Consider the following 10,532-nt stretch of genomic DNA (forward strand, 5'->3'; position numbering starts at 1 on the left):
AAAAAAAAAAAAAAAAAAAAAAAAAAAAAAAAAAAAAAAAAAAAAAAAAAAAAAAAAAAAAAAAAAAAAAAAAAACTTATGAATATCATATTTAGTATAGTTTACGTCGTGTCTTTGATATCAAGATTTCTCAATATCGCTTCTTTGGATTAGTAAGCATGGCGCGTACGTCTTCGATATCAATATCTCAAGTATTAATAATTACAAACTGTAATACAAGATCAATCAAGGGTGCAGAGAAGCATAATTTTAAATTAGTTATTAGTTTGCAATTGGTTATTAGTTACCCGTTTTTTAAAAAAACCAAAAATATACTGAATCAAACCAAAATTCAAATTTAAATTTTAACATTGTGTGATTGAGTTCTGTTTTGTTGCAATATTGTGTCTGGCAAGAAGAATATCTTGAAATATGGGTAAGAAATAATTATTGAAAAACGACCAAGATTTGAGAACATGCTCCGTTCCCAAACATCAGACACCAGCTTGATCAAATCTTCCATATCTCATGCAAACGATGTGATGATGAAAAAAACATAAACAAATTAGAATTGAATGATATTATATATAGAAATCAAAATGACGAACAAAATTACAAAAGAATGCGATTGGATATACGTTTTAATAATTGACGTGTGTCTACTGTCTAGACATTTATCACTTCACATCACTGAAAATACATATTTCTTGTAAATTTTGCTTCGACTAAATTGAGAATGCTTTTTTTTTTTTTTTTTGAGCAGTATCTGAATACCTGCATTTTTAAGTCGTATTCGTATAAGCTATTGAAATTTCCTTTAGATATAACCAATTCCAAAGTCATATTTTGGTAAAGTAACTATGAAGTTTTATAACAATATCGTTAAAACCAGGCTGATTAAAACTATACTCCACTAGTGACAGATAAAGGCTTAATTCTACACAAACTTAATGAAAATCTCTAATATTTTGCAAGCAAATCGTTCATCATTACTTTAATAATTTCGTGTAAATATATCGCTCGATCATAAGTGTGGTGCATGTAGATAATTTATCGTGAATTCTTGTGATGCTAGTAGTATACATGTTTATCATATATAATTCTTTGTGGTACGGATATAAAGATCTACTATATATAATCATCTAAAATCTGTTAACCTTGAAAAAACGAAAATGAGTTGTGAATCGGATACTAAATAATAGGGTATTTTCTAATAATAATGTATCAAATAGAAGAAATATTACACATAATATTATTAGCCATTTGAATGTTTGATTCATCATTTCTTAACTTGATTTCAGTATAACCAAAGAGGCTTATAAGAACAAAAGTATAATAAATATTATACTTTTAGCTGATCTCTATTAATAAGTCTTAAAAAAAACATGTAACCCAAACTAAATACGAACACAAATCATAGTCAATGGTGTTTTTAAAAACAATGTCTCTAACCAAGAAACATTTCAATCTCTTTTAGTATTAAGGGTTATAGACTTATAATCTTAAAAAGCTTAGTTTAAGTTTGTAATTTGAATCTAAATTGAGAGGCGGGGAGGAGAGAGAGATGTCGGGACAAAAAGACAGATAAGCTAATTGTGCGGTGGATTTTACACATAACTTTGTCAGTCACGAGTCTTTCTTGTTCTAATGGCACCAAACCCTATTTTTGTTCTTTTCTTCTTTCCTTTTTAATCTTTTTCTTTTTAATTCATCATATTTTATTAGGATTCCCATATTCATAGGTCTCTATCCTTCTATTGACCATATCTTTTTTCATCTCATCTCTTTCCCTTTCTTGTGATATAACTTTTTACTCTATTATTACGTACAAGTCGGGGCTAGATATGGTTGTAGTCCAATGATATTTATTTTATGATCCAGACTACACATGTATATCTATTGGATAATACAGACTTGCCAAGACCCCTGATATTATTATATGGAGGGTTGTAAACATCAAATTTTAGGTTTTAGTTTACAAATACTTATTTCCTTTACAATTACATATTATTCCTTTCTGACTCAAACGAATTTATATATGACCCTAAATGGAGATGAGTTCCTAAAACTTAGTAACATGTTGTTAGTTAATCGTATGGTTTATCATCATTTATGTATTTAACAAGTAAAGAAGACACATCTAATTTAAGATAATCGACTAAACCGGACATTTTTGGTTAAACCGAATAAAGACCATGTGGTCCATTTAGCCATAGTGATCATATATTCATATGTAAACTCGATCTAGTTGTTGTCATGTAGCCAACTTCAGAATCTTACACTCACTAACACTTCGAGTTTCATCTCATTGGCACAAAACTCAACTCCATTCTCTTTTTCTCTCTCTTTCATAAAAATGTCATAACTCTCTCATCTCTCTCTCTATCTCTCTCCTCCTATACAAATTAAGTTTTATCTCTCTACCCATCAAGAGAGAAACATCACAAATGGGCGGTAAGAGAAGAAACATGATCTCATTAACTCTGTTTCTCGCATTGACATTGATGATGACATCACTCATCAATGGCGAGATTGACTCAATCCAACTAAACGACGACGTTCTAGGACTCATCGTCTTCAAATCAGACCTCGACGACCCATCTTCACACCTTGAGTCATGGAACGAAGACGATAACTCTCCTTGTTCATGGAGCTACGTCAAATGCAATCCCAAAACATCTCGAGTCACCGATCTTACCCTCGACGGTTTAGCCTTAACCGGAAAAATCGGCCGTGGAATCCAAAAGCTTCAGCATTTAAAAGTACTCTCACTCTCCAACAACAACTTCAACGGAAACCTCAACGCTCTCTCAACTAACAACAATCTCCGAAAGCTAGATCTTAGCCACAACAACCTCTCCGGTCAAATCCCATCTTCTCTTGGATCAATCAGCTCCTTGCAACACCTCGACTTAACCGGAAACTCCTTCTCCGGTACACTCTCTGATGACTTCTTCAACAACTGTTCCTCTCTTAGGTACCTCTCTCTGTCACACAACCATCTCGAAGGTCAAATCCCAAGTACTCTGTTTCGATGCTCTGTTTTGAACAGTCTCAACCTCTCAAGAAACGGTTTTACGGGTAACCCTAGTTTCGTCTCAGGGATATGGAAGCTTGAGAGGTTAAGAGTCTTAGATCTATCGTTTAATTCTCTTTCTGGATCGGTACCTTTAGGGATACTCTCTCTACATAACTTGAAATGGTTACAATTACAGAGGAATCAGTTTCAAGGACCATTGCCTTCAGATATTGGACTCTGTCCTCATTTAAACAGAGTTGACCTAAGTTTCAATCTTTTCTCTGGTGAGCTTCCAAGAACACTTCAGAGGCTGAGATCTTTATATCACTTCGATTTATCAAACAATCTGCTCTCCGGTGATTTCCCGGTATGGATCAGTGACATGACCGGTTTAGTACACTTGGATTTCTCCAGCAATGAGTTAACTGGGGAGCTTCCTTCTTCAATAGGTAACTTGAGATCTCTAAAGGATCTAATCTTGTCTAAGAACAAACTCTCCGGCGAGCTACCGGAGTCTTTGGAATCTTGCAATGAGCTTATGATTGTTCAGCTCAAAGGGAATGGCTTTGTTGGTAGCATTCCTGATGGTTTGTTTGATCTTGGTCTTCAAGAAATGGATTTTTCGGGTAACGGTTTCACCGGTTCGATCCCGAGAGGTTCGAGTAGGTTATTTGAGTCACTTGTAAGGCTCGACCTTTCGCGTAACAAACTCACTGGGAACATACCTGGTGAGGTAGGGCTTTTCATTCACATGAAGTACCTCAATCTGTCATGGAACCATTTCAACACAAGAGTTCCTCCTGAAATAGAGTTTTTACAGAATCTAACAGTCTTGGATTTGAGGAACAGCGCGCTGATTGGTTCAGTTCCAGCGGATATATGTGAGTCTCAGAGTCTTCAGATCCTTCAGTTAGATGGCAACTCACTAACCGGTTCTATACCTGAAGGAATCGGAAACTGCACTTCTCTCAAATTGCTGTAAGTCTCTTTTTCCTATATCTGTTTTTTTGCTTATTTGCAAAATGTTTTCCACTATTAATTACATATTTCTTGTTGTAGGAGTTTGTCTCATAATAATCTTACCGGTCCTATTCCTAAATCCCTTTCGAACTTACAAGAGCTCAAGATTCTAAAGCTAGAGGCAAACAAGCTTACCGGGGAGATACCAAAAGAGCTTGGGGAATTACAGAATCTGTTATTGGTTAACGTTTCGTTTAACCGACTCATCGGAAGGTTGCCATTTGGAGGTGTGTTTCAAAGCTTAGACCAGAGTGCTATTCAAGGAAACCTAGGTATTTGTTCACCGTTGTTGAGAGGACCATGCACACTGAATGTTCCAAAGCCTCTTGTCATTGATCCAAACTCCTATGGGAAAGGGAACAATATGCCAGGAAACCGAGCGAGCGATGGTTCTGGAAAGTTCCACCGTGGAATGTTCCTTAGTGTTTCAGTGATTGTAGCAATATCAGCTGCTATACTCATTTTCGCTGGGATCATAATCATAACGCTGCTTAACGCGTCTGTGAGAAGGCGGCTTGCGTTTGTAGACAATGCGTTGGAGAGCATTTTCTCGGGGTCTTCGAAATCAGGGAGAAGCTTAGTGATGGGTAAACTTGTTCTGTTAAACTCAAGAACGTCGCGTTCGTCGTCTTCGTCTCAAGAGTTTGAAAGAAACCCGGAGTCTCTTCTGAACAAAGCTTCAAGAATCGGTGAAGGGGTTTTTGGAACAGTCTACAAGGCACCTTTGGGAGAACAGGGGAGAAACTTGGCTGTTAAGAAACTTGTCCCGTCGCCGAATCTTCAAAACCTAGAAGATTTTGATCGTGAAGTTCGGATATTGGCGAAAGCGAAGCACCCTAATCTAGTATCGATCAAAGGGTATTTCTGGACACCGGAGTTGCATCTTTTGGTATCGGAATACATCCCTAACGGAAACTTGCAGTCCAAGTTACACGAACGAGAACCCTCAACACCACCTCTTTCTTGGGACGTAAGATACAGAATCATCCTCGGTACAGCCAAAGGACTCGCTTATCTCCACCACACATGCCGTCCAGCAACCATCCACTTCAACCTGAAACCAACCAACATCCTCCTCGACGAAAAAAACAACCCGAAAATCTCCGATTTCGGACTATCTCGTCTTCTAACAACGCAAGACGGGAATACGATGAACAACAACAGGTTTCAAAACGCTCTAGGATACGTAGCGCCTGAGTTAGAGTGTCAGAACTTAAGAGTCAACGAGAAATGCGATGTTTACGGGTTCGGGGTTTTGATACTCGAACTAGTGACCGGTCGAAGACCAGTGGAGTACGGTGAAGACAGCTTTGTGATACTTAGCGACCATGTTCGAGTTCTGTTAGAACAAGGGAATGTGCTTGAATGTATTGATCCTGTGATGGAGGAACAATACTCTGAAGATGAAGTGTTACCTGTTCTGAAACTTGCTCTTGTCTGTACCTCTCAGATACCTTCAAATCGGCCTACAATGGCCGAGATTGTTCAGATATTACAGGTCATTAACTCTCCTGTTCCTCACCGGATCATGGATAGTTTCTAAAACACTGTCTATTAGTTTAATTTTTCCCATTAGGTTTTTCCATTTTTTCTTTTCTTTCTCTATGTTTTCAAGAGACTGCTTCTTTGCCAATGCTACTACGCTTTCTCTACTTATGTCATCATCATCATAACAATCATTGACCAGTACTATCATTAATAGCCTTGTTTTTCTTCTTCTGAGAATTGTACATGTGTTTATATTATTTAGCAATATATAGTACAAATGTTAAATAATTACTGACATTGAAATCGAACTAAAATAAAACTTGTACAATTATTATTATCTAGTGGCTCGAATCGGGTAAGAGTGACAAAGACAATAATGTGGCATAGTTTTCTTTATTTTGTTTTTTATATATATATATTCGATGTCGTTTTCTATTATCTAATAAATAAAGGTTTCTTATACTTATAATTTACTTGTAGGACACAATCTCTTGTCATATAATTGGTTTTTTTACGCCGTATAGATTTTCTACCCAAGTTGATTAATACATACACAAGCGCATCACGTCGCCTACTACTATAATTATCTCTTTAGATTTTGTAATTTTCCTATATCACTGACGTAAAAGTCATACCCCCAAATTCATGTATCAATGTTTTAGAAAACCACGCCAGCATATGTTATCCAAAGTCATACCCCAATTTCATATTATGAATCATTCAATCATTCAATCACAATCCTCATTAGGAACAGTCAAGCACAATTTAATATGTGTGATATAATTATTTCAAGTAAAACATCCGAAGAATTGGTCTCTCGTGAAGACAATGCAATTTCGCAAAGATATGATATATATATATATATATATATATATATTAGATTACTAGAACTTATTTGTGAATAACATATATATTTTTTTTTTACATAAAACAAAATAAAAATCAAGAATCCAGTTTTTCAGTTTCCACGTGTCCAAATATAATTGATTAATTCTTTTATATATAGTAATCTAATTTATAATTATTTGTTAGCAATGATCTTTTTGAGATACTTCTTTTCAAAAATATTTTTTTTGAATATTTTTATTTTTGTTCTTTTTTACAAAATTAAAAATATTAAATTAATTTTTATTTTTTTTTAAATTTGGATTTTCTATTTTACATTTAGAATATAGTTTTCAGGAGATAGAGTTTAGTATTTAATGTTAGAAATTAGAATTTAATCATTATATATATATAAAATGAATATTTTTGAAAATGGATAAAATAAAAAAGTATCTTTGAAAAGTGAAAAATGTCCATTTTTTTTAATTAGGTGTTGAATCCTTACATAGATGCACGAAACTTTATATATTTGACTATATTAATTATAAATGAGATAATTAGGTTTTAATTTTATGGCGTGTGGAAGATGCATGCTACCATTATATGAATGGCCTAAACCATGTGTTTTGGTATTGAAGTATTCTATAGACAAATTAGTTAGGACTTTGCTGCCTTTTTGTGATTATGATAGGATTTTATTAACTTGACAAAAAGAACATACCATCTTATGGCACTTTAGAATAACTTGGTATTACTTTAGAATATAGGTGTTTTGAAGAAAATTTGGTCTAACATTTATAGCACGAAAAAATGAGGATCTCGAATCTATGAAAGTGGAGCAAGGTCTACCAATGGCTTCTTGCTGACCTGAAAAACTGCTGCCAAGTATCGTCTCCGAGACTCTAATACAGTTGATCTACAGATTCACTCTATTAGGGTACTAGGGTGTGATCCTTTTAGAAAGATGTTTTTGTTGGTAATTCGGATTGTTACGGTGGCTTAAAAACCTTAAACAAACAACGAAATTGATAAAAAAAAAAAAAGAATTTGGCGTTACACAATTCACCTAATTTAACAATTTAGTAAGGGTAAATTGCATAGCTTAAAGTACTCATTTTAATATTTTCTTTTTGGTCACAGACTCAGTTTAATCGATTTATACACGCATTAAATTGATAGTTGGTTCGTAGCTAGTCGATACCAATCAAACTCCAAAAAGATTAATTTTTTTACTAATCACTAAATAAACCAAATTATTGGACTTATGGAGTATCAATTGAAGCTTACCTCTTCCTTAATTCTCATGAACCTTAATTGATGACTCAAATCAGTAAATCACCTAGATACAAAATTTTGTCTCCTCCAATACATTTTTCTAAAAAGAAAAAAAAAAAAAAACTCAAATAACTTAGACCTAACCAAGAACACGAAACATCCAACAAAAAATAATTAATTGATCACCCACAAATTTGTTGATCAATAATCTGATAAATGATCTTTATATATATATTTTGTACTGGAATAAATTCCATTCATATGGCTATGGCATATAAAACATAGATACATAACAACATGTCAGCATGTTTCATGGCCTATTTATTTTTGTTTTGTTTTTGTCCGCTTCACATATTTCTAAAGTGTGTGTGACTACACAATACAATTGCTGAATCTAACTTTCACCCACTCACCTTCTTTTCTTCTTCTTTTCCCCAAAAAAAAAAGAAGAAAAAAAACAGAACAAACTCTGTTTCTCTCATCTTTACATATAGTGTTAAAAAAACTCACTTCTTCGAATCTCCTCATCTATAAATCAACAGAGAGAGACAAGTAGTAAAGAGTCAGAGAGAAGATGGCGGTAAAATACTTCCAGAGAGAGGTGTTACCTGTAACAGCGCTGGTGATAATGGAATGTGCAAACGTTGGTTTAAACACTCTCTTCAAAGCAGCTACTTTGAAAGGCATGAGCTATCATGTTTTTATCGTATACTCTTATGGTCTCGCTGCTCTTCTTCTTCTACCTTCTCTGTTTTGCTCCTTCAGGTTTGGTCTCTCTTTTCTTGATTCGATCTTGAAATTTTAATATTTTCTTGAAATTTTTGAGTAATGGTTTCTTGTTTAATTTTTCACAGATCAAGAACTCTTCCACCGATGAATTTCTCAATTCTCTACAAAATCGTGCTTCTTGGAATTATTGGGTATATTATATACTAATTTGTTCTCTTTTTTTTTTCTTTAATTTAGAAGTCTGAGTTTGAGATTTATATTACCCGATTTGGGTCTTGGTAAGATCCAAGAGAGATGAAATTTTTGCAAGAGAGTTACTGAAATTTATTTTTTAACCAAAGTTTAGAGGACAACAAAGTAGGGTAAGAAAGAGACATTTGGCTTAAAGTTGCTTCGAAAAGCTGCAACTTTACTGCAAAAACTCTAACCCCCAATTTCATGAAAAATATATTATATTTTTGGGTGTTACTATTTCCCATCTTCGTATATTATTTTTGTTATTTTGACAAAATAAAATTTATATTTATAAAAATTCGTGTTGATAAAATATATAGATGCTGTTCAAACATAATGGGATACACAGGGATCAATTATAGTAGTCCAACACTTGCTTCTGCGATCAGCAACCTTACTCCAGCTTTCACCTTCTTACTAGCCGTCCTTTTCAGGTGCCAACTTTATACATTATATATATACATCCCTATTTTACATATTCCTTTTACACTAGCCATTTACCAAAACCACCCTCGGCCCATGAACTGTTTTTTGGGCCTCATTAAGAGTTTGAGAGTTGGTTTTGTAGGATGGAGAGTGTGTCTTTCAAGAGAACTAGTAGTGTGGCTAAAATGTTAGGAACCGTTGTTTCTATCGGAGGTGCGTTTATAGTGACTCTTTATAATGGTCCTGTGGTGATTGCTACATCTCCACCGTCAGTTTCTTTGCGATCGCAATCGACAAACCCTAATTGGATACTTGGCGCGGCTTTCCTCTCGGTTGAGTATTTCTGTGTTCCATTATGGTACATTGTTCAGGTTTGTTCGTTGAACTACGATGAACTACGTATGCATATCTAATACATTTTTCTCTATGGTTTGTTCGTTTTCTAATAGAATTATGGAATCTTTAATATATATATTTTTTTTTGGTAGACTCAAATCATGAGAGAGTATCCGGCCGAGTTTACCGTTGTTTGCTTTTATAGCTTAGGCGTGAGCTTTTGGACTGCTCTCGTTACATTGTTCACAGAAGGGAGTGACTTGGGTGTATGGAAGATAAAACCAAATATTGCCTTAGTGTCAATCGTTTGCTCGGTGAGAACATTACTTATATAATGTGAATTTCCTATGAGTGTAATTAGTTTTATTTTTTCACAAAGGAAAATGTTTTGTGTTGATTGTAACTATCTTTAGGGATTGTTTGGATCTTGCATAAACAATACTATCCATACATGGGCATTGCGGATCAAGGGGCCTTTATTCGTTGCAATGTTCAAGCCATTGTCCATTGCGATAGCTGTTGCAATGGGCGTTATCTTCCTCAGAGATTCTCTCTACATCGGCAGGTAAATTAACCCCACACTTTAGACTACACAACACAAGTCTTGTAGTTTTGCCATGTTGGTCGAGGAAGCATTGATATCTTCTTAATGGACCGATTCCGACTATTGCGGAAATTTAAATATAAATAATTTCGGGTTAGTCCAAGATTAGTTTGGAACTCGCTGTTATGTTAGAACCATACCTCCAAATCGTTGCAAAATGTTTAATGTATTAAACTCTCATTCTCAGCTCGCTTAAAATCTTTTTTTGTTTTCGTTTCTGTACTTAAATGTTGATCTCAGCTTGATCGGGGCAACGGTAATAACAATGGGGTTTTACACGGTGATGTGGGGTAAAGCTAAGGAAGTGGGCTTGGTCGAAGATGACAAAAAGGCTAACCACGAGCAGGCCAACGAAGCTGATCTTGACTCTCCATCGGGTTCACAGAAGGCTCCTCTCTTGGAAAGTTACAAGAACGATGAACATGTCTAAGGACTATCAAGCATTGAAGATCGCGCTATATATATATGTGTGAAATTTCATATGTGAATGTCTTTGTAATTTATTTGACGAAACAAATATGATCTTTAATTTTTAGGAATCAAATGTTTTCTAATCAAAATCTCATAATCTAGGATATCGTCAAATCATCATTTTAA

At 34.6% G+C, this 10,532-nt stretch overlaps 2 protein-coding genes and 1 long non-coding RNA gene across 3 annotated transcripts; 2 read left to right on the forward strand and 1 right to left on the reverse strand.

Annotated features, from left to right (window-relative positions):
- Positions 2,231-5,736, forward strand: LOC104780051 (probably inactive leucine-rich repeat receptor-like protein kinase At3g28040). Its single transcript, XM_010504509.2, has 2 exons — positions 2,231-3,976; positions 4,058-5,736. The coding sequence occupies exons 1-2, from the start codon at positions 2,427-2,429 to the stop codon at positions 5,559-5,561; spliced, it is 3,054 nt and encodes a 1,017-aa protein (XP_010502811.1). The 5' UTR covers positions 2,231-2,426; the 3' UTR covers positions 5,562-5,736.
- LOC104780053 lies at positions 7,715-8,307 on the reverse strand. Its single transcript, XR_766638.2, has 2 exons — positions 8,215-8,307; positions 7,715-8,134 (listed from the first exon to the last, which is right to left on the reverse strand). It is a non-coding gene; the product is annotated as an uncharacterized LOC104780053 (long non-coding RNA).
- LOC104780052 (WAT1-related protein At3g28050) lies at positions 7,961-10,532 on the forward strand. Its single transcript, XM_010504510.2, has 7 exons — positions 7,961-8,371; positions 8,461-8,526; positions 8,890-9,003; positions 9,138-9,366; positions 9,484-9,645; positions 9,745-9,896; positions 10,176-10,532. Exons 1-7 carry the CDS (start codon positions 8,181-8,183, stop codon positions 10,363-10,365), a joined length of 1,104 nt encoding a protein of 367 aa, XP_010502812.1. The 5' UTR covers positions 7,961-8,180; the 3' UTR covers positions 10,366-10,532.

This window comes from Camelina sativa, chromosome 4 (genome assembly GCF_000633955.1).
Source record: "Camelina sativa cultivar DH55 chromosome 4, Cs, whole genome shotgun sequence".
Lineage (NCBI taxonomy): Eukaryota > Viridiplantae > Streptophyta > Magnoliopsida > Brassicales > Brassicaceae > Camelina > Camelina sativa.

Excerpts from the sequence above, each read along its gene's own strand:
- LOC104780051 (XM_010504509.2), top strand. The coding sequence starts at position 2,427 with ATGGGCGGTAAGAGAAGAAACATGATCTCATTAACTCTGTTTCTCGCA. Across the intron at positions 3,977-4,057 it reads TGCACTTCTCTCAAATTGCT|GAGTTTGTCTCATAATAATC; the intron begins GTAAGTCTCTTT and ends TTCTTGTTGTAG.
- LOC104780052 (XM_010504510.2), top strand. The coding sequence starts at position 8,181 with ATGGCGGTAAAATACTTCCAGAGAGAGGTGTTACCTGTAACAGCGCTG. Across the intron at positions 8,372-8,460 it reads TCTCTGTTTTGCTCCTTCAG|ATCAAGAACTCTTCCACCGA; the intron begins GTTTGGTCTCTC and ends AATTTTTCACAG. Across the intron at positions 9,646-9,744 it reads TAGTGTCAATCGTTTGCTCG|GGATTGTTTGGATCTTGCAT; the intron begins GTGAGAACATTA and ends AACTATCTTTAG.